Source organism: Oncorhynchus tshawytscha, linkage group LG20, assembly GCF_018296145.1.
Source record: "Oncorhynchus tshawytscha isolate Ot180627B linkage group LG20, Otsh_v2.0, whole genome shotgun sequence".
NCBI classification, from domain to species: Eukaryota; Metazoa; Chordata; class Actinopteri; order Salmoniformes; family Salmonidae; genus Oncorhynchus; species Oncorhynchus tshawytscha.
In genome coordinates this window covers 28,765,163-28,788,270 of record NC_056448.1, presented here as the reverse complement: position 1 = coordinate 28,788,270, position 23,108 = coordinate 28,765,163, and the positions used below count along the sequence as shown (strand labels likewise).

General features: G+C 43.3%; 2 protein-coding genes across 2 annotated transcripts in view; one reads left to right on the top strand and one right to left on the bottom strand.

Moving 5' to 3' along the window:
• LOC112220280 (homer protein homolog 1) overlaps positions 1-11,289 on the top strand; it is a 37,428-nt gene extending 26,139 nt beyond the window's left edge. Inside the window, 8 exon segments of the mRNA XM_024382049.2 lie at positions 1,247-1,378; positions 1,515-1,607; positions 2,741-2,889; positions 4,089-4,248; positions 6,492-6,602; positions 6,682-6,762; positions 9,154-9,190; positions 9,193-11,289. Of these exon segments, the coding sequence (XP_024237817.2) occupies positions 1,247-1,378; positions 1,515-1,607; positions 2,741-2,889; positions 4,089-4,248; positions 6,492-6,602; positions 6,682-6,762; positions 9,154-9,190; positions 9,193-9,347 (918 nt within the window). The 3' untranslated portion in view covers positions 9,348-11,289.
• Positions 11,290-11,558: 269 nt separating this feature from the next.
• The window catches only part of jmy (junction mediating and regulatory protein, p53 cofactor), a 54,292-nt gene continuing 42,742 nt past the window's right edge, over positions 11,559-23,108 (bottom strand). The window contains exons 3-10 of the mRNA XM_024382035.2: positions 19,840-19,990; positions 18,219-18,388; positions 17,488-17,653; positions 16,879-17,066; positions 16,650-16,733; positions 14,624-14,719; positions 13,996-14,506; positions 11,559-13,894 (exon numbers count right to left, since the gene is read on the bottom strand). Coding sequence (XP_024237803.1) covers positions 13,581-13,894; positions 13,996-14,506; positions 14,624-14,719; positions 16,650-16,733; positions 16,879-17,066; positions 17,488-17,653; positions 18,219-18,388; positions 19,840-19,990 — 1,680 coding nt within the window. The 3' untranslated portion in view covers positions 11,559-13,580. The remainder of the gene's footprint in view (positions 13,895-13,995; positions 14,507-14,623; positions 14,720-16,649; positions 16,734-16,878; positions 17,067-17,487; positions 17,654-18,218; positions 18,389-19,839; positions 19,991-23,108) is intronic.

The following is a 23,108-nucleotide window of genomic DNA, read 5'->3' as shown; positions in this document are numbered from 1 at the left end:
GGCACAAACCCATCGTCGCTGGATCAGACACGACTGGCAAAAAGTGCTCTTCACTAACGAGTCGCGATTTTGTCTCACCAGGGGTGATGTTCGGATTTGCAATTATTGTCGAAGGAATGACCATTACACCGAGGACTGTACTCTGGAGCGGGATCGATTTGGAGGGTCCGTCATGGTCTGGGATGGTGTTTAATCATCGGACTGAGGTTGTTATTGCAGGCAATCTCAATGCTGTGCGTTACAGGGAAGACGTCCTCCTCCCTCATGTGGTACCCTTCCTGCAGGCTCATCTTGACATGACCCTCCAGCATTACAATGACACCACGCACAAAACGTGCAGTATGGCTGATTTCCTGCAAGACAGGAATATCAGTGTTCTGCCATGGACATCTCAGTCCCATTGAGCACGTCTGGGACCGGTTGGATCGGAGGGTGAGGGCTAGGGCCATTCCTCCCAGGAATGTCTGGGAGCTGTTGGATCGGAGGGTGAGGGCTAGGGCCACTCCTCCCAGGAATGTCTGGGAGCTGTTGGATCGGAGGTTGAGGGCTAGGGCCACTCCTCCCAGGAATGTCCGAGTACTTGCAGGTGCCTTAGTGGAAGAGTAGGGTAACATCTCACCGCAAGAACTGACAAATCTGGTGCAGTCCATGAGGAGGAGATGCACTGCAGTACTTAATGCAGCTGATGGCCACACCAGATACTGACTGTTACTTTTGATTTTGACCCCCCCTTTGTTCAGGGACACATTATTCCAGTTCTGTTAGTCACATGTCTGTGGAACTTGTTCAGTTTATGTCTGTTGTTCAATCTTACGTTCATACAAATATTTACACATGTTAAGTTTGCTAAAAAATAAACGCAGTTTACAGTGAGAAGACATTTATTTTTTTGCTGAGTTTACACACACACACACACACACACACAGAACTTTACATAGAACTAACAGGCCAACAGTGTGCCTCGCCCACCTTCCTCTCTCCCTCACCCACTGTGGTCGATGCCAGTAGAGTCAATCAGCCTCACTGGGGCCTCTCCTCTCATTGACAGCTTCTTGTTTAATAATGAATAGGGGTGTATCGTGCCCACACACACACACACTTTTCGTCTGACACACAGATAGATAACACATCTCGTTGTTACTGTTGCTGAAGGAAACCGTCCAGAAATCAACAAGCCCACTCATCTTTTAGGCAAATGGGTCAGCATTGCTTTTGTGATTCATACAACTCCTTTCTCCTTCCCCAGGCAATCATCAACAGCACCATCACCCCCAACATGACCTTCACCAAGACCTCCCAGAAGTTTGGCCAGTGGGCCGACAGCCGAGCCAACACCGTCTATGGCCTGGGCTTCTCCTCAGAGAACCACCTGCTCAAGGTACACACACACATCGCCAAAGTTGAGCTCACAAACACACCACATACACACACACACACACACACACACACACACACACACACACACACAGACTAGTTTAGTCGGTGTTGTCTGTGTCATTGTGGTTCTTTCTCAGTTTGCAGAGAAATTTGCAGAGTTTAAAGAGGCGGCCCGATTAGCCAAGGAGAAATCCCAGGAGAAGATGGAACTCACCAGCACCCCCTCTCAGGTAGTCTCAACAACACACACCCCTACCTCAGATGGGATAGTTCACCAACACCTACTTACTCAACTTAATTAAAAAGAAACCTGTTTCCTCACATTAAATGTAGCTTTTGGACCGGTATAGACTGCAAAGCACCTGGTGTTTTTGTACACAACCCACCACTAACATTAACATTTTGTTACCAGAAAACAATGGGAGTGAATGGACCCCAAGTGATTTAGGCATCATAGGAAGTGATTGGAAACACTACCTGCAAAGCACTACTCTTGGATGAGATGTTAAACTAATTCCTAATGGGAGTGTCTGAAGCCAGTACTCTCATGGCAAGACTATAGTGCGTTAACTCCAGTGTCCTGGCTAAACTCCCAACCTGGCCTAACCATCCCCAGGTTTCAATTGGCTCATTCAACCCATCTCTTCTCCCCTGCAACTCTTCCCCAGGTCACTGCACTAAAAAAGAATGTGCTCTCAGTACCTCACAAAGTACCTCCCAGAGTACCTCTCAGAGTACCTGTAAAAAAGAAGGTAAAATGGAATCAAAATCATTGTCATCTGACCCAGTCTCCGATAACCCTCCTGCTTTGCCCTCTTACTCCAGTCCAGTGTTGAAATCCCCAACTACCCCAGGCTAACACTCCAGCCCTACAGGTGGTCTCCCCACAATGTTGTCACTGCTGTAGAAACATGGACCAAACAATGTCCATTATACAGTATAGTGTATATTTACCCTAAAATTGAGGTGTTGAATGGCACTGTTCCACTCTTTGGGGAGAACCCTGCCCTCCATGGATTAACCAATTTCTCCCTCTCTTCCCCATCCTAATATCAGATTAACACACAGATTAATGAATCCCTTCTCAGTCTCAGATGAACTCTGATCTCCCAGTGTCAGCTATGCTCCCATAAAGCGATGTTTCTTTTTTCAAGTGAGAAAACAACAAGCTCACTTGAAAACACATAGGCCTACTCACTTGAGAGAAACAAAAACTCACTTGAAACATCACTTTCTGTGGAGTGTAACTCATTGTGCAGGTATTCTCTCCACATTACATCAGTATTTTATTTACTCAGCAGTTGAGAACATACAGTTCAACTGTATTTCTGTTCCTTTAACCTTATTGTTTACATCATACCAGGAGTCGGCCATCGGTGACCTGCAGTCACCTTTGACCCCGGAGAGCATCAACGGCACTGATGACGAGAGGGGTACCACCCCTGAAATGCCGCAGCACCCACCTGAGCCCCGTCCCGAGCCGTCTCAGAACCAGCTGCCCTTCTCCCACAGGTAAGAACAAGGCTCTGAAGCCAGGGGCTGGAGTAGGGTGTCAAGCGCAAAGATAGTTCACCTCAGTGGGCAAGGCATGGTCGGTCAGTGGGCAAGGCATGGTCGGTCAGTGGGCAAGGCATGGTCGGTCAGTGGGCAAGGCATGGTCGGTCAGTGGGCAGGCATGGGGTCAGTGGGCAAGGCATGGTCGGTCAGTGGGCAAGGCATGGTCGGTCAGTGGGCAAGGCATGGTCGGTCAGTGGGCAAGGCATGGTCGGTCAGTGGGCAAGGCATGGTCGGTCAGTGGGCAAGGCATGGTCGGTCAGTGGGCAAGGCATGGTCGGTCAGTGGGCAAGGCATGGTCGGTCAGTGGGCAAGGCATGGTCGGTCAGTGGGCAAGGCATGGTCGGTCAGTGGGCAAGGCATGGTCGGTCAGTGGGCAAGGCATGGTCGGTCAGTGGGCAAGGCATGGTCGAAGGCTTAATAAATGAGCACATTCAGTTCTCTTTGGAAATGGTAAGATAATACCAATTGATACAAAACTATCTTCCAATTCCTTCCTTTAAAACTCTCATCTTCCCTTGTACAAGCTGAACATCCACAGTACTCCACTGTGTTCCCATGTTCAGTCTGGTATTGGTGGGGTTTAGCTGTTCACTGGGACCTCCTTATTTAAAAGGAAATTGGCACAGCAGCAGCACAGCGTGTGGTGGTCTGCCCGCACCTGGATGTGTCGAGTCATCATCTCTTATTCATGTGGTCCCAGAACCCTGGACAGCAGTTAAGCATTATATCAAAACACTGTGTAGTGCTGATTTTAATTATTAATTACTAAATAAACGGAAAATGTATTTCACTCCCCCACCCCTTCGTATTCACCATACACGGTTCCCACATGAGTTCCACTCTAGCCTCTGAGGTCAGTAATGCTGATGAACATGAAGTTGAACATGTATTTTTACATTGGTGCTGGAATGGTTCATAGTCTTTAGTCAAATGACAGCATTGTTATTTTTTGCAATAAACTCAGGAAAACAATGGTTGAGTTTATATCAGAGATGGAGTCTTGATCTTGCAGTCTTAAGACCAGTCGTGACCACAAAAAAGCAGTCTTGGTCAGTTGGTCTTGTCATGTGTCTCAATACACTGGGTCTGGGTCTTGGCACCTATGTCTGGGTCATGGTCACTGAAACTCTGCTGAAGTGTCTGTCTGTCTCCAGTTCGTCCAGTATTAACAAGCACTGGGAGGCCGAGCTGGCAGCCCTGAAGGGCAACAATGCCAAGCTGACAGCAGCTCTGCTGGAGTCCACAGCCAACGTCAAACAGTGGAAACAACAACTGGCTGCTTACCAGGAGGAGGCTGAGAGACTACACAAACGGGTAAGACTGACTTTATAAAGGGATACTAGAGAGAGACTACACAAACGGGTAAGACTGACTTTATAAAGGGATACTAGAGAGAGACTACACAAACGGGTAAGACTGACTTTATAAAGGGATACTAGAGAGACTACACAAACGGGTAAGACTGACTTTATAAAGGGATACTAGAGAGAGACTACACAAACGGGTAAGACTGACTTTATAAAGGGATACTAGAGAGACTACACAAACGGGTAAGACTGACTTTATAAAGGGATACTAGAGAGAGACTACACAAACGGGTAAGACTGACTGACATTATAAAGGGATACTAGAGAGAGACTACACAAACGGGTAAGACTGACTGAATTTATAAAGGGATACTAGAGAGAGACTATACAAACAGGTAAGACTGACTGACATTATAAAGGGATACTAGACTACACAAAGGGAGACTACTGACTTTAAACGGGTAAGACTGACTGACTTTATAAAGGGATACTAGAGAGAGACTACACAAACTTTATAAAGGGTAAGACTAAGACTGACTTTATAAAGGGATACTAGAGAGAGACTACACAAACGGGTAAGACTGACTGAATTTATAAAGGGATACTAGAGAGAGACTATACAAACAGGTAAGACTGACTGACATTATAAAGGGATACTAGAGAGACTACACAAACGGGTAAGACTGACTGACTTTATAAAGGGATACTAGAGAGACTACACAAACGGGTAAGACTGACTTTATAAAGGGATACTAGAGAGACTACACAAACGGGTAAGACTGACTTTATAAAGGGATACTAGAGAGAGACTACACAAACGGGTAAGACTGACTTTATAAAGGGATACTAGAGGGAGACTACACAAACGGGTAAGACTGACTGACTTTATAAAGGGATACTAGAGAGACTACACAAACGGGTAAGACTGACTGACATTATAAAGGGATACTAGAGAGAGACTACACAAACGGGTAAGACTGACTGACATTATAATGGGTTACGAGAGAGACTACACAAACGGGTAAGACTTACTGAAAATATAAAGGGATACTAGAGAGAGACTACACAAACGGGTAAGACTGACTTACTATAAAGGGATACTAGAGAGAGACTACACAAATGGGTAAGACTGACTTTATAAAGGGATACTAGAGAGAGACTACACAAACGGGTAAGACTGACTGACATTATAAAGGGATACTAGAGAGAGACTACACAAACGGGTAAGACTGACTGACATTATAAAGGGATACTAGAGAGAGACTACACAAACGGGTAAGACTGACTGACATTATAAAGGGATACTAGAGAGAGACTACACAAACGGGTAAGACTGACTGACATTATAAAGGGATACTAGAGAGAGACTACACAAACGGGTAAGACTGACTTTATAAAGGGATACTAGAGAGACTACAAACGGGTAAGACTGACTATAAAGGGATAAGGGATACTAAGACTGACTATAAAGGGATACTAGAGAGCTACACAAACGGGTAAGACTGACATTATAAAGGGATACTAGAGAGAGACTACACAAACGGGTAAGACTGACTTTATAAAGGGATACTAGAGAGAGACTACACAAACGGGTAAGACTGACATTATAAAGGGATACTAGAGAGAGACTACACAAACGGGTAAGACTGACTTTATAAAGGGATACTAGAGAGACTACACAAACGGGTAAGACTTACTGACTATAAAGGGATGCTAGAGAGAGGCTACACAAACAGGTAAGACTGAGACTTCATAAAGGGATACTAGAGAGACTACACAAACTGACATTATAAAGGGTAAGACTTACTGACTATAAAGGGATACTAGAGAGAGGCTACACAAACAGGTAAGACTGACATTATAAAGGGATACTAGAGAGAGACTACACAAACAGGTAAGACTGACTTATAAAGGGATACTAGAGAGAGAATACACAAACAGGTAAGACTGACTGACATTATAAAGGGATACTAGAGAGAGACTACAAACGGGTAAGACTGACTGACATTATAAAGGGATACTAGAGAGAGACTACACAAACGGGTAAGACTGACATTATAAAGGGATACTAGAGAGAGACTACACAAACGGGTAAGACTGACTTTATAAAGGGATACTAGAGAGACTACACAAACGGGTAAGACTTACTGACTATAAAGGGATACTAGAGAGAGGCTACACAAACAAATCAGAATTGTTACACAAAGAACATAAAAACGATATGATTACCAACACTGTGTATGTCCTCAGGTGACAGAGCTGGAGTGTGTTAGTGGTCAGACGCCAGTCATCAAATCCCAGAAGACTGAGCTCAACCAGACGATAGAAGAACTGGAGTCAGCATTAAAAGCCAAGGAGGAGGTGTGTGTGTGTGTGTGTGTGTGGGGGGAGAAAATGTAATGTGAGCCCTGTGATTGTTGTATATTTTCCCTCCCTGCAGGAACTAGAGAGGTTGAAAGAGGAAGTGGAGAGTGCTAATGAGTTCCAGACTCAGAAGGAATCGCTAACACATAAACTACAGGTGAGACTAATGAACAACACTACTGTATTGCACAGTGTGTACGTTTGTGTTTGTTGGTTTGTGCGTGTTTGTGTTTATAAGTGTGGGTGTGTGTTTTGTCTTTGTGTGTTTGTCTTTACAGTGCCTTGCAAAAGTATTCAGACCCTTTGGAGTTCTTCATTTTATTGTGTTACAAAGTGGGATTAAAATTATTTTAATTGTCTTTTTTTGTCAGCAATCTACTCAAAATATTATAATGACAAAGTGGAAGAAAAACTATGTTTAAGGTGAATACAAATTTGATTACTTAAGTATAGTCATTGCATAAGTATTAAGCCATTTTGATCAGGAAAGTCTAATTTAGTAAAGGAGTAAAAATCAAATAAGTTACATGGACTCACTCTGTGTGAAATAATAGGGCTTGACATGATTTTTGAATGACTACCTCTTCCTCTGTACCCCATACAACATATGTAAGGTCCCTCAGTCAAGTGTTGAATTGAGGGACCTGTGCTTGAAAGTCAAACCATCTCAATTGGGTTGAGGTCAGGTGATTGTGGAGGCCAGGTCATCTGATGCAGCACTCATCACTGTCCTTCTTGGTCACATAGCCCTTACACAGCCTGGAGGTGTGGTGGGTCACTGTCCTGTTGAAAAACAAATGATAGTCCCACTAAGTGCAAACTAGATGGGATGGTGTATCTCTGCAGAATGCTGTGGTAGCCATGCTGGTTAAGTGAGCCTTGAATTCTAAATAAATGACAGTGGCACCAGCAAAAACACCATCGCACCACCTCCTCCATGCTTCACGGTGGGAACCACACATGCAGAGATCTTTTGTTCACCTACTCTGCGTCTCACAAAGACACAAAGTTGGAACCAAACTTTGGACTTATCAGACCAAAGGACAGATCTAATGTCCATCGGTCGTGTTTCTTGGACCAAGCAAGTCTCTTCTTATTGGTGTCCTTTAGTAGTGGTTTCTTTGCAGCAATTTGACCATGAAGGCCTGATTCACGCAGTCACCTCTGGACAGTTGATATTGAGATGTGTCTGTTACTTGAACTGTGTGACACATTTATTTGGGCTGCAATCTGAGGTGCAGTTAACTCTAATGAAATCCTCTGCAGCAGAGCTACCTCTGGGTCTTCTTTTCCTGTGGCGGTCCTCATGAGAGCCAGTTTCATCATAGCGCTGGATGGTTTTTGCGACTGCACTTGAAGAAACATTCAAAGTTCTTGAAATGTCCCGCTTTGACTGACCTTCATGTCTTAAAGTAATGATGGACTGTCATTTCTCTTTGCTTATTTGAGCAGTTCTTGCCATAATATGGACCTCGTCTTTTACCACATAGGGCTGTCTTCTGTATACCACCCCTACCTTGTCACAACACAACTGATTGGCTCAAATGCATGAAGAAAGAAAGAAATTCCACTATTTAACTTATAACAAGGCACACCTGTTAAGTGAAATGCATTCCAGGTGACTACCTCATGAAGCTGGTTGAGAGAATGCCAAGAGTGTGCAAAGCTGTCATCAAGGCAAAGGGTGGCTGCTTTGAAGAATCTCAATTATACAATATATTTTGATTTATTTAACACTTTTTTGGGGGGTTACTACATGATTCCATATGTGTTATTTCATAGTTTTGATGTCTTCACTATTATTCTACAATGTAGAAAATAGTACAAATAAAGAAAAATTAGTGAGTAGTAGTTGAATGAGTAGGTGTGTTCAAACTTTTGACTGGTACTGGATATCTTTGAATAAAAATAAAGATTGTGCACTGGGCCTTTAATAGTCCTGTATTAGTGGACTGATGCGGACAGTGCAGTGCAGGCAAAACATCTGCAGCCCCAAAAATACTTCCGGCAGCTTGATTTTAAAAAATTAAGAATAATAATGTTAGGACAGACACTTTAACCTTGTTTCTTAGGATTTCATTTTTGATTGTACTTTTTGCCATTTATGAATGTTAGTCAATGCGTTTCTATGGGCTTTAGAAAATCTATATTTTACCAAGTAATTGATACTTAAAGGGGTCCTACAATTCAAAATCAAATGGCTAAATTATCCATAGTACGACCATTTGAAAACAATTCCATATGTCAGTTTAGGACCCCCCCCTCCCCCCAACGTCTTAGAACGTCTTATCCAGAGCGACATAGTAGTGAGTGAATACATTTGTTATTTGTACTGGTCCCCATGGGAATCCAACCCACAACCATGACTTTGCAAGCACCATGCTCTCTACCATCTGAGCCACACAGGACCTTTTTAATCACACTTTTTAACACAATAAAATGTGAAGATTCCAAGGGGTATGAATATTTTTTCGAGCCACTGTATGAGTATGTTTGCTGTGTGCACACGTTAACACAACACCCCCCCCATCCGCTACCCCACCCCCAGGAGACTGAGGAGAGGAACCAGACGTTGGAGGCCCAGCTGGGGAGTTGGAGCTGCATCTGGAGGGCAGTCAGCTAGAGAGCGAGGCCTTCAGGAAGAGTCTGCGGTCCCTGCTGGAGCTGCTGGACGGGAAGATCTTTGAGCTGACAGAGCTCCGAGACAGCCTAGCCAGACTCATCGAGGACAGCAGCAGCTAGAAGAGACGAGAAGTGCTACGACAGAGCCCCCAAGTGGAGCACCATCGCCACCATAATAACATAGTGACTGGAGAATGAATTGTAGTCAGTGCACGAGGGCACTGTATGAAAATATTCACACACTGTTATTAGTACATACAGTCATTATTCTTCACTAACATGCACATAATCAAGCATGTGTTGATTATGCCACATGCTTGAACATAATTGTAAATAGATAGACTTGCTCGCTTGGATTCTCTAGTTTTGGCTAATGTTCACTACATATTGCTGGTACACCTGTATACTATATGAACATTCACACACTTTATACACACACACACACACACTTCAGAGGTCCTGTCGAGGCTTTGTTTGGGCCCTGCCTTCCATCTCTTTGCTCTCCCTGTGGGATGTTCTTTACACATTACAGACTACAAGCTGCTCAAATATCTATTTTCTCTCTGCTTTTTTTGCCAAGTCTGGCTAGCATTCCATAGGAGAGGATGTTGAATATGGTGGGTTATTTTACTTTGGGTTTTTCTTCCATTACAGACACTATTAACAGAAATAGGAAGCCCTCATTTTCTATATTTATTTGGTGCAAAGTTCAGTTGCTAGTGGATGTTTTTGTTTAATCTTTGCTGTTGTCCGTCATGGGTTCAGGTCTGTTTTCTAACTATTCTGCATATACCACTTTATTATTCAGTTATTACTACAGTACTATTATTGCTCTGGTTACTATGGAGATATCATTGTCAGCCAAATGGACAGTCCGATTAGATGAGGTCATGGAGATGTAGACAGTTGTACTCACTGATCCTTACAGCGTTTCACTGGACTCTACGGCCGTTTGCTCCGAGGCCCCATCTAACACTGGGCTAGGACTAAGGGTCAGAGGTCAGACAGATGACCTCCCAGTGACCTTGTTTTTAAATGCTCCTAATGTCTGCCTATCACAACATTTCCATGGAGATTAAAGAAGAATGTGGCATCTTGTCCAAGATTGAGGACCGATCTGGGACAACCTTCTATACTAAATGAGCAATATAAAGAGAGAGCATCAAGAGTAAAAATACACATTTCAGTCTCGCTTTCAGGTATTTTCCTCCTCTTCTGGGAAATGTAAGGAGAGACAAGGTGGAACCAACCCAAGGCCAGACGCTGGGGTTTGGCTCAGCAGTTACTACAAGTCTTTCGTTTCTATACACTTTTGTATTACAAATACTAATATAACACATTTATAGTGCACTTGTGAAAATGGAATTGAATGTTTGGGTGAATCTAAAACTATTTTTCTTTATTTTCCCCCTCCTTGTTTCTGTTACAACTTGAAGTGCAGTGATTGATTGGTTCCTATGTTTTCCCTTAATTTATTATTCCAGATATATTATAACCACAGATTGAGAATTTTATGAAACAAATTTTTGTTTCAACTTAATGATTTTCATGTCTGGTATGTGGGTGTCAAGGTAGATATTTTTTTTTTTGGTGTAAAAAAAAAACAGGCAATATTTTTGAACTACTTAAAAAGGAAATGGATTTACAGAGACCCTTGTGCATAGCATGTGTGGTTTGCAGAGACATTATTTCCTTTTGCCAAATGTTTTCCTGTACAGAATATGAATTTTGCTGACGTTGCCTTTGGTACAAAGATGCATCAATGGTAGCTAACTACGGAACTTTTGTCGGGTTTACTATTGCCAAAAATCTGTGATAATGTATAAAAAATAAAACTATATGTATACCTGAAGAACACTATTTAAGGGCTTGTTGGTTCTGGTATCTTTGAGAGATTTGAATGTGGTTTCTGGGCTGGTTGGCGTTTTCAATTATGATCTGTACTACAATTTGAAAGGGAATAATGTTTGAGTAATAATTTTAAATGATTATACCACATGCTTAAACAATTGTAATTGAGTTTATAGTAAAATGTTTAAAAAAAAAAAAAAAAAATGAAGTGTTGTCATTTTTCACTATCTGAATGTTCCTCATTTTCTCTAATCTGCACTCACTTCAGTTCCTGTCCTGATGCTTCTTGTATAACATCACATCCACTCACTGCCTTAAAGGGGATTGTTTGGCTGTTTTTTTTTATGAAATACTATTTGTGGTTGACCTCATGTGGATGTGCATGATGTACTAGACCCAACAAAAGGCTGTCTGGTTTGGCCAAAGGCTGAGTTGAGTTCTAATGGCTCTGTGATGCCAAGTCAAAGAACAGGACAGGAAGACATTTTGGGACTTGGTTTTATTTTGAAGGAAAAAAATATAACTGGGATATATAAAGCGGTTAGGAATGCAATAACAGTAAGACGAGAGTAAAAGGCAAAAGATAACATTTAAGCACATTTACATTTTGTATGGTATTGCTTTATAAATTCTTACTCCATTTCTTAAATCATGAAGTGTTTTACTCAATAAATACTTAGGATGTTTTTAAGCATGCCAATGTATTTTCAGGATGTACATTACATTATATATTACATTTCAGTTTAATATAATAATATTGCACTTATCTTGTGACGGACTCATCTTCAAATCAGACCAGGCCAGCCACATGCATAAGGTCATACAAGTTAAAGGTTATAGGTCAAACTGCAGTGTTAGCTAAAGACAGATAGAAGAGATGGAAATGAATAATACAAAAGATTTTACAAATCATGTATAAAATAAACAAAATACATAAAAATCCCAAATACAATGAAGAAAACTGACAAAAATGAAAGTGATTTTCCAACAGACAGGTTTGTACTGTATATGGACAGGACTAGGAAGGGGGCATCTCAATATAACTCAAATGGCTGCCTCTACACTCCTAAACTTCTCTCCATCTGCACAAAAAAAATATCTGTACAGTGAAAAGCTAATTCCTCTGAGTCAATATACTGTGTTGCTGTCACCTACACACCGTGTATAGATTCCGTGCAGATAAAGGAGAAGAAGCCACTTCAGACTAGAGACCCAGTCAGAGATATGCGGATGCTGCAGAAAGTCACATGATTGGGTTTTAACCACTTGCCATGAAGACACAGCATGAAGAATGAGCCCCATATGCTCAGCCTACTGACTCACTGTGGTTAGTTACCAATACCATACCACTGGTGGATTCAGTGAGGTAGACACAGATAGAAATATAATGAATAGAGCTGACAAGGTCCCTGTTCTACATGACCGACAATCATCAGTTCTGCACCATACATTTCTATCTGAGTGTTTTTCAAGACCGGAAAAATACAGTACTACCACCTTTGACCTGGCCAAATGTCAACTTGGACAGCAGTTGTACACACAGTCCTTCAGTTCCAAACAGTACATCATTTTCTCTTCAACATGTCCTTCATACTCAGTGCATGATTCATTACAGTAAACAGAGATTGTTCCTATAGAAATAGTTTCAGTTTTGACAGCTCTTAGATAAAACAGATAACATAATCAGGCGTAGATAACGTGAAGCGACTCCACGGTAATAGTGGACTCATGAAAAATAATAAGAGTGAAAATAAAGCAGTGAAAAAAGAAAAAGAAACACTCCTTAAAAAGAACATAAAAGCACACTTTAAAAACCATCAACAGGAACACGTGTCATGATGGAATATGAATATATAGTATGGAATGAATGACACCTGTCTTTGTAGAGCTGGACAGATCAGCTGACTTTAAAGGGCACTGGTTTTTCAGAGAAAAATATCATGACTTCTTGACACCAGGGGTTGCCACGCTCACCCGCAGAGGACTGGACGGTCCATTTTGTTCCAGCCAAACAATAACACATTTTATTCTATGGGGGGGTTGAATTAACATGAAAGAAAACACTCAATCCTGTCAAACGGAAAAACAACTCACCCCAGCAACCTAACCTCTCCAATCTCATAGTTAATTCTATATAAAGGGATCCCAGAACCCTAGCTCTCCAGTCGGTGCACTGACAAGGAGCCTTATTCCCCCGCTTGGTCCAGGACAAAGAAGGAATCGAGTGAAGGAATTACTTTTACATAGTGACTTTCATTACTAGGTTCTCAAAGTGCTTGACTATATAGAGCGTGAGGAGTCAGCACAACACAGAAAACCAGGAGCAAAGGCTAGTGGTCCATTACAAAGACCAGAAGAAATAGTAAGAAATAGTTAACATCTCTACTCAGGAAACATCTCTACTCAGCTTTCAGTCTGTCAATGTGGAGCCAGAAATAGTAGATGGTAGTGGCTGAGGTCAAAGGTCAGAGTCCCAGTCGGTGCCGTTGTGTGTGTGTGTATCTAGTTCTCCCAGTCGGTGCAGGGCAGGCCTTCGTCCTCAGACTCAGACTCAGGCGAAGCCTCCTTGATGCGTCTCAGGGCTTCATGGATGGAGCGGGTCAGAGCGTCGGCAGAGTGGGGGAACAAGCCCTTGGTGTGCCGCTGTTCCGGCCGCGTTCGCACCTTCTTCAACCGGACACCCTGCCGGATCTGTGCCAGGATGTTGTTGCTCTCGTCATCGTCTGGGTCGGGGGCTAGGACTCTCAGCTCAGCCTTACGCAGGCGGAAGCTGCCTCTCTTCAGAGAGTTCAGGACCTCGTCCATGGGAGAACTCGCTGGAGAGATGGGAGAATGGAACAATGTTAAAAATCTAGTCAAGTTATGATTTTGATATATTCCTTTAAAATCCAGGTAACAGTATGTTGTCATGTCTGACCTCTCCTCCATTGTGAGGAGTCCAGCATGGCTGTCTTCTTCAGTTTCTTTCTGGCTGTCTGCAGCTGACTGCTGTCAAAGAAACGTGGGGAGAAGGAAGCCAGGGGGAGAGGCTCTGAATCTGACCCAGCCTTGGATTGCCGGACTGGGCTAGTGGGATGAGCCCACTCAACTCCCTCACTGGAGAGGTCATCTAAGGAGGGAGGGGGTGGGGGAGGAGGAGGGGGAGGAGGTGGAGGGGCAGAGGAGGGAATCGCTGAGAGGGGAGGAAGAGAAAGGGCAGAGAGAGGCCCAGTGGCACCCCCTGGCGGGGGTAGAGAGACACTCTGATGACCACAGGCATCAGAGGGAGGAGCAAAGAGCTCAGGGAGGTCAACAGTGTCTGTTTGCACACTGGCAGCCAGGGTCTCCGGCCTCCCCGCGGGGGAGAGGGGAGTGGAGGTTTTCCTCCGGGAGTGGCCGTGGGACATACGCAGTCTGCTGGACTTCAGAGTCACCTGACCAGGGAAACGCTGCAACAGACAAAGAACCAACAGTTACAACATGCATCTAAACATACCGTCAACCTAAGATGTACTCAACATGAGAGGTTTAGACTGTGTTATTCAGAGGTAATTGTGTCCTCTCACCTGTTTGAAGCTGCGTAGTCTGTCCAGAGTTCTCGACCTATCCAGACTCATTCTGGCGTTACTCCTCTCCTCCTCTTCCTCCTGCTCCTCCCCTCGCTATGAAGAAACAGACAGGATGAGGAACTATTCACAATCATTCCCATAACACTGAATCAACTAGAGGCATGGCCGATTAATTAGGGCCGATTTCAAGTTCTCATAACAATCGGTAATCTGACTTTTTGGACACGGATTATGGACGACTACATTGCATTCCACGAGGAGACTGTGTGTCAGGCTGACCACCTGTTAGGGCAGACTGACCACCTGTTAGGGCAGGCTGACCACCTGTTAGGGCAGACTGACCACCTGTTAGGGCAGGCTGACCACCTGTTAGGGCAGGCTGACCACCTGTTAGGGCAGGCTGACCACCTGTTAGGGCAGGCTGACCACCTGTTACGGCAGGCTGACCACCTGTTACGGCAGGCTGACCACCTGTTACGGCAGGCTGAGCACCTGTTAGGGCAGGCTGACCACCTGTTAGTGCAGGCTGATCACCTGTTACGGCAGGCTGACCACCTGTTACGGCAGGCTGACCACCTGTTACGCGAGTGCAGCATCAAAATGACCTGTGGCTGCAAGGAGTCAAGGTAAGTTGTTAGCTAGCATTAAACTAGCTAACTATAAAAAAAAACAATCAAATCTTCACATAATCACTAGTTAACTACACATGGTTGATGATATTACTAGGTTAACTAGCTTGTCCTGTGTTGCATATAATCAATGCGGTGCCTGTTAATTTATCATCGAATCACAGATTACTTCAACTTCGCCAAACGGGGGGGGTGACTTAACAAAAGCACATTCACGAAAAAAGCACATTCGTTGCACAAATGTACCTTACCATACACATCAAATGCCTTTTTTAAAATCAATACACAGAAGTATATATATATTTTTAAACCTGCATATGTAGTTAAAAGAAATTCATGTTAGCAGGCAATATTAACTAGGGAAATTGTGTCACTTCTCCTACGTTCAGTGCAAGCAGAGTCAGGGTATATGCAACAGTTTGGCCGCCTGGCTCGTTGCGAACTGTGTGAAGACTATTTCTTCCTAACAAAGGCCATAATTCATTTGCCAGAATTTTACATCATTATGACATAACATTGAAGGTTGCACAACATAACAGCCATATTAAACTAATGGAAGCCACCCGTTCGATAAAATAGGTTCCATATTTCACTGAAAGAATAAACGTTTTGTTTTTGAAATAATAGTTTATGGATTTGACCATATTAATAATGACCTAAGGATCGTATTTCTGTGTGTTTATTATAATTAAGTCTATGATTTGATATTTGATGGCGCAGTCTGACTGAGCGGTGGTAGGCAGCAGCAGGCTCGTAAGCATTTATTCAAACAGTATTTTACTGCATGTGCCAGCAGCTCTTAGCAATGCATGAAGCACAGCTCTGTTTATGACATATCAATTTATCAAGCCTATCAACTCCCGAGATTAGGCTGGCAATACTAAAGTGCCTATTAGAACATCCAATAGTCAAAGGTATATGAAATACAAATGGTATAGAGATAAACAGTCGACACGTCATAATTCCTTTAATAACTAAAACCTAAAACTTCTTACCTGGGACTATTGAAATATCATGTTAAAAGGAACCACCAGCCTTCATATGTTCTCATGTTCTGAGCAAGGAACTTAAATGTTAGCTTTTTTACATGGCACATATTGCACTTTTACTTTCTTCTCCAACACTGTGTTTTTGCATTATTAAAACCAATTTGAACATGTTTCATTATTTATTTGAGACTAAATTTATTTTATTTATGTATTATATTAAGTTAATATAAAAGTGTTCATTTAGTATAGTTGTAATTGTCATTATTACAAATATATATATAAAACTCATCCGATTAATCGTTATTGGCTTTTTTGGTCGTCCAATAAATCGGTATTGGCGTTGAAAAATCATAATCGGTCGACCTCTAGAATCAACACAAACACTAATGAAACATGTCACTGTACCTGTTGCAGTGCTTGATGGGTTTGGTCATCCTTCATACCTTGGCGTTGCTGTATCTTCTGGTTGTGGTTGATGATACAGATCTCCTGGTTACAGATAAACAAGACACATTACAGGAGGATTGAAAGTATTGGTTTTACTTTTCTACATATTGTTGTTTTCGAGGTAGGCTTTCATGGCTTTGATTTTTTAGTAAGTCCAGAGCTAAGCGTGTGATTGCTGGATTATTACCTTTTTGGTTTTAAGGTAGGCCTTCTTGGCGGTGATGCGTCCCCTGCGTGCCTCTAGCTGTCTGGTCCTCTGCTGCAGCTGGCTGAGCTTGTCTCTGAGGGGGGGAAGAGGCGCCGAGGGGTCCTCTACCCTCCGCATGGCATCAGGACTCTCATACGCATCATAGTACACTACCTCGTCCTGCCGCTCTGGGGAGGGAAGGGCACAGAGAGGTACACTGTTAGATAACCTCACTAGTAGTGTTTCTACAGAGGCTCTGGAGCTGAGCAGTTAGAACAGGTCTAGTGGTTCATTAACAGTAACAGGTATAGATGTATAGTAGTCTGGGGAGGCTGGTGAGCTGGGCGTTGAGCAGCAGTTCCTAGGCTGAATGTTACTTAGAAGTAACAGGTATAAAGTGCATAGTATTACCAGTGATCTGTCTGCGGAGGGTGGTGTGCTGGGTGTTGAGCAGCAGTTCCTAGTCTGAATGTTACTTAGAAGTAACATGTATAAAGTGCATAGTATTACCAGTGATCTGTCTGCGGAGGCTGGTGAGCTGGGTGTTGAGCAGCAGTTCCTAGTCTGAATGTTACTTAGAAGTAACATGTATAAAGTGCATAGTATTACCAGTGATCTGTCTGCGGAGGCTGGTGAGCTGGGCATTGAGCAGCAGTTCCTCACAGCGCAGCACCTCAGCCTGGATGTCATAGAGCTGCAGCTGGAGCTCATAGTACAGCGCCTCCATCTGGTCCAACCGCTGCATGGCATCCTCTCCCTCCTGCAGGCTCTGCATCTGAGACAAACAGACATAGATGGTCAGAAACACAGACAGAGAGAGAGTCAGAGTATTGTGTACATCAGGGATGGACAACTTTGATGGGAGTGGGGGCCACAAGAAATCTGAACACATCATGAAGGGCCGCAGTTTCTGGCGGGTCTGCGTACACATATGTGCATTTCGAAATTGCACCTTGGTTATTCTACTATTCTAACTGCAACAGTAATTTGAGACCCGACTGAGTTTTTTTTGTTTTATTGATCTGAGGGCCTTCAGAAGGGGGCTGCCGCCACTTGCCCATCCCTGGTGTACCTGATGTGTGGTGAGATATCTGTTGTAAAATGGCTGCCGTGGCATCAGGTGATATACATTGGTGGTGGATGAGGCATAATTCCCCAAAACAATGTGCTTTGAGCATCTTGAAAAATGTATAGATTTATCAGTACTTCTCTTCTCAGGCCGTGTTTCCTCTGCTTCAGGCAGATCTCCTTGGCCCTCATCAGTTGACTATTTATTACTATAATAACAGTAGTAGTATAGTAATAGTATTAGCTGTAGTACTGTAATATAGGAGTAATACCTCCTCTTTCAGGCCGTGTTTTCTCTGCTCCAGGCAGATCTCCTTGGCCCTCATCAACTGCAGCGTTTCCTTGGAGACAGCGTACTGCAGACGCTCCACGCGGTCTACAGCTGCAGCCCACGTCGACTTGCCAAACTTCCTCTGGTCCACACGCATCCGCTCATACACCGCTGCAACACACACACACCAACATAACAATTACTGTAAAACTTCAATTAATTGCTTGGGCGTTTATTTGCTTAAACAGAACAGAACAGGCACGTGTGTTATCATTTGCACACCATGTCACATTTATTTTGTCTTAGTATGCCTCTATATATATATTTGTTTTTACAAGATATGTCCTTGACATAATACTTATTCTCCTCTGTGCATTTTAGTCAGTTCTTACTTTCACCACTAGAGGGCTATCTGCTGCTTTCTAGGGGTCTGTACTGCCTAAATTGGAGACAAAAACAAATGATTTACATGTTTGGGAATAGTTATAGACTTTGTAGTCAGTGTGGAGCCAGTGGATAGTTGGGTTATGGTTAGTTTGGGGATTCTGGGAGAGCAGTTTAAAGCCTGGAGATTATGGTCTGACTGAGGGGCTGATCTGCCATCTGGATAATACATGGCTCTGGAGTTTGTCTGTACAGAGTTTGTGTGTGTTTATGTGTTTCTCTGTGTGTTTCTCTATAGGAGTGTTCACACTGCACCTTAGCCCGGGGCTAAGGGAGATTTTAGCCCAGGGATAAGGGAATGTTCACACTTGCACATTCTAAAGTGGGCTAGCACCAACCTTAGCCCAGAACTAGCTGGTCCTGCTCCGGAGCAGGGTTAGTACCAACTTTTCGGGGGGATTAGTCCCAGAAACACAGTGCCAAAATAGCAAGTGTGAAACTGTGTCAAGAACAACACCTAGAATGATCACTATCCAATCACAAAAGCGACACTCAATTTACATATGCTTGTGAGGCCTGTAATGCGTTCTGACGGTTATTTTGATAAGTAAATTCGTACTATTTAATCCTGAGGACAAAAACCAAAATACTTTAAATCAGTGCAAAAACAATGGTTGCTATGCAGGCTGGCTACGGTCTTCTCACTTAGCCAACTAACGCTACAAACTCTACAGCTTGAAGGGCAGCAAACCATCCATTTCCCTCTGTTTTCATAACTTTTCTATTGACATTTAATTGCATATATCCATGATAATAATATTATTGCATGATTTCGCCTGGATCAGAAAAGTTGACATCTTGTTCATTCACTGCATTCTCTGTACAGGAGCAAGATAGAATTTCAAAAGTGAAACATTGCTGTCTGCCTGACTGACAACAATGTTTATACAATGCATCACTGTTGGAAATCAAATGCTAGAAGCAACAGGAAATATTGTGTTAATAAATTGCTTATAATATTGGTTGTGCATCAGAGATGTTGGTCGCATGTTGTGTTTGTCAGTTAGCTCAGGGCGAATCCTTAGCCAGGGCTAAAGCTTAGCCCAGGGTTAACAAATATTTATGTGAACACAGGCTAAGCTATCCCAAGCCAGTCTAGTCTGGAGCTAAGATATCCTGGAGCTAAGAACAACGCCAGTGTGAAAAGGCCTTATGTGTGTATGTGTGTATGTGTGTACCTTTCTGAGCCCTGGCGGTGGTCTCAAAGAACTTGACGGTAAGGTCCTGTATGGAGAGGACGGCAGCGTGAGCCTTCCTCGTCCACTCCTCATCCTCCCTCCTCAGCCCCTCCACACGACGAGGCCCCAGACGCTCCGTCTCCAAGGAGATCTGACCGAGGGGACACAGATCAATAGGGGTCACGCAAAGGTCAAATCAACATAAATCAATGACATATTTATAAATATATTTTCCCAGAGGGAAATCTGGTGTGCCGGTCCAGCAGGATAAAATAAAGGGATCGGATTAATAAATGAAAGTCAAACTCTCGCACATGGATACATTGAGAAATTCAGACCTTACAAATAGTGATTAATTGAGGATTTAAAGTACCTGAATTCACCTGGCCTCATGTCATACCAGTCTTTAACAGCAGGTTGTGCTGTGGTGTAGCAGTCAGGGACATAGAGCTTCAAGACTGGACATGTGTTTACTGTACTACTAAACCCAGTGTCCTCCTTTGTTGTAACTTTTGATAACTGTAGGACGTTCTCTAAGGTTAAGACAACCTCATTTAATCAAACATACTGAGGCAACGACAATCGAGTGCTTAAGTGTTACTGAATTCTCAAGCTTATTAGTTCATTACTTGGAAGTGACTTGGGTAAGGTCTTTTACACTGTCTTTGTAGCTAGCTAACCATCCCTGGATACGCCCTGGGTGAGTTAGTAAAACAGTTGATTATTGTTCTGTTCATTGTGTGTTTTAGAGAACATATTGTAGTTAGAGTAGCTGATTTCCTAAGAATAGCCCCCACACAGCCCACTGTTTTGCTCCTGTCTGGACCAGCCTTGATTTCAACGTCCACGGATGTAGATTTTTGGTCCGGTCCAGAACAAATCTGAATCCATCATAGACGTCTATGTTTGGTTCAGATTTGGTCCGATCCGGACTGGCCTTGATTTGGCCCAAACATAGACATTTCATAAGTTTGGACAGCACAATACAGTAAAGAAAAGTTGAGTATAGCACAGTACCTTAGAGTATAGTACAGTATAATGTACTGTATTGTACCCTATTTTACTCTAATGTACTCTACTGAACTAAACTGTACTCTACTGAATTAAACTGTCCTGCTGCTCATTGACTACAGCTCAGCGTTCAACACCATAGTGCCCACAAAGCTCATCACTAAGCTAAGGAACCTGGGACTAAACATCTCCCTCTGCAACTTGATCCTAGACTTCCTGACGGGCCACCCCCAGGTGGTGAGGGTAGGCAACAAAAAGTCTGCCATGCTGATCCTCAACACCAGTTCCCCTCAGGGGTGCGTGCTTAGTCCCTCCTGTACTCCCTGTTCACCCACGACTGCGAGGCCAAGCATAACTCCAACACCATCATTTAGTTTGCTGGCGACACAACAGTGGTAGGCCTGATCACCGACAACGACGAGACAGCCTATAGGGAGGAGGACAGAGACCTGGCTGTGTGGTGCCAGAACAACCTCTCCCTCAATGCGAGCAAGACAAAGGAGCTGATTGTGGACTACAGGAAAAGGCGGGGCCGAACAGCCCCCATAAACATCGACGGGGCTGTAGTGGAGCAGGATGAGAGTTTCAAATTCCTTGGTGTCCAGATCACCAATGAGCTAACATGGTCCAAACATACCAAGACAGTTGTGAAGAGGGCACGACAACACCTTTTTCCCCTCAGGAGACTGAAAAGATTTGGCATGGGTCCTCAGATCCTCTAAAAGTTATACAGCTGCACCATCGAGAGCATCCTGACCAGTTGCATTACCACTTGGTATAGCAATTGCTCGGGAACTGACGGTAAGGCGCTACATAGGGTAGTGCATACGGCCCAATACATCCGAGGCCAAGCTTCCTGACACCCAGGACCTATATACCAGGCGGTGTCAGAGGAAGGCCCAAAAAATTGTCAAAGACTCCAGTCACCCAAGTCATAGACTGCTCTCTCTGCTACCGCATGGCAAATGGTACCGGAGTGCCAAGTCTAGGTCCAAAAGGCTCCTTAACAGTATCTACCCACACGCCATAAGACTGCTGAACAATTAATCAAATGGCCACCCGGACTATTAACATGAACCCCCCCCCGCCCGCTTTTACACTGGTGCTACTCTCTGAGTCACAACAATAGACAAACAGTGTGTTTAAACTAATAACACACACATTGTTGTATGTTTCTTGTCTATATTGAATACATAATTTAAACTAGAGGTCGACCGATTAATCGGAATGGAAATTGGTATTTTTGGGCGCCGATTTAATTTTTTACATTTTTTTTTATACCTTTATGTAACTAGGCAAGTCAGTTAAGAACACATTCTTATTTTCAATGACGGCCTAGGAACGGTGGGTTAACTGCCTCGTTCAGGGGCAGTATGACAGATTTTCACCTTGTCAGCTCGGGGGATCCAATCTTGCAACCTTACAGTTAACTAGACCAACGCAATAATGACCTGCCTCTCTCTCGTTGCACTCCACAAGGAGACTGCCTGTTATGCGAATGCAGTAAGCCAAGGTAAGTTGCTAGCTAGCATTAAACTTATCTTATAAAAAACAATAATAATCACTAGTTAACTACACATGGTTGATGAAATTACTAGATATTATCTAGCGTGTCCTGCGTTGCATATAATCTGACTGAGCATAGAAGTATCTAAGTATCTGACTGAGCGGTGGTAGGCAGAAGCAGGCGCGTAAACATTCATTCAAACAGCACTTTGGTGCGTTTTGCCAGCAGCTCTTCGTTGTGCGTCAAGCATTGCGCTGTTTATGACTTCAAGCCTATCAACTCCCGAGATGAGGCTCGTGTAAACAAAGTGAAATGGCTAGCTAGTTAGTGTGCGCTAATTGTCATTGTGTTGCAGGTTCGAGCCCAGGGAGGAGCGAGGAGAGGAACGGAAGCTATACTGTTACACTGGCAATACTAAAGTGCCTATAAGAACATCCAATAGTCAAAGGTTAATGAAATACAAATGGTATAGAGTGAAATAGTCCTATAATTCCTATTATAACTACAACCTAAAACTTCTTACCTGGGAATATTGAAGACTCATGTTAAAAGGAACCACCAGCTTTCATATGTTCTCATGTTCTGACCAAGGAACTCAAAAGTTAGCTTTCTTACATAGCACATAGCACCGGGGCGGCAGCGTAGCCTAGTGGTTAGAGCGTTGGACTAGTAACCGGAAGGTTGCGAGTTCAAACCCCCGAGCTGACAAGGTACAAATCTGTTGTTCTGCCCCTGAACAGGCAGTTAACCC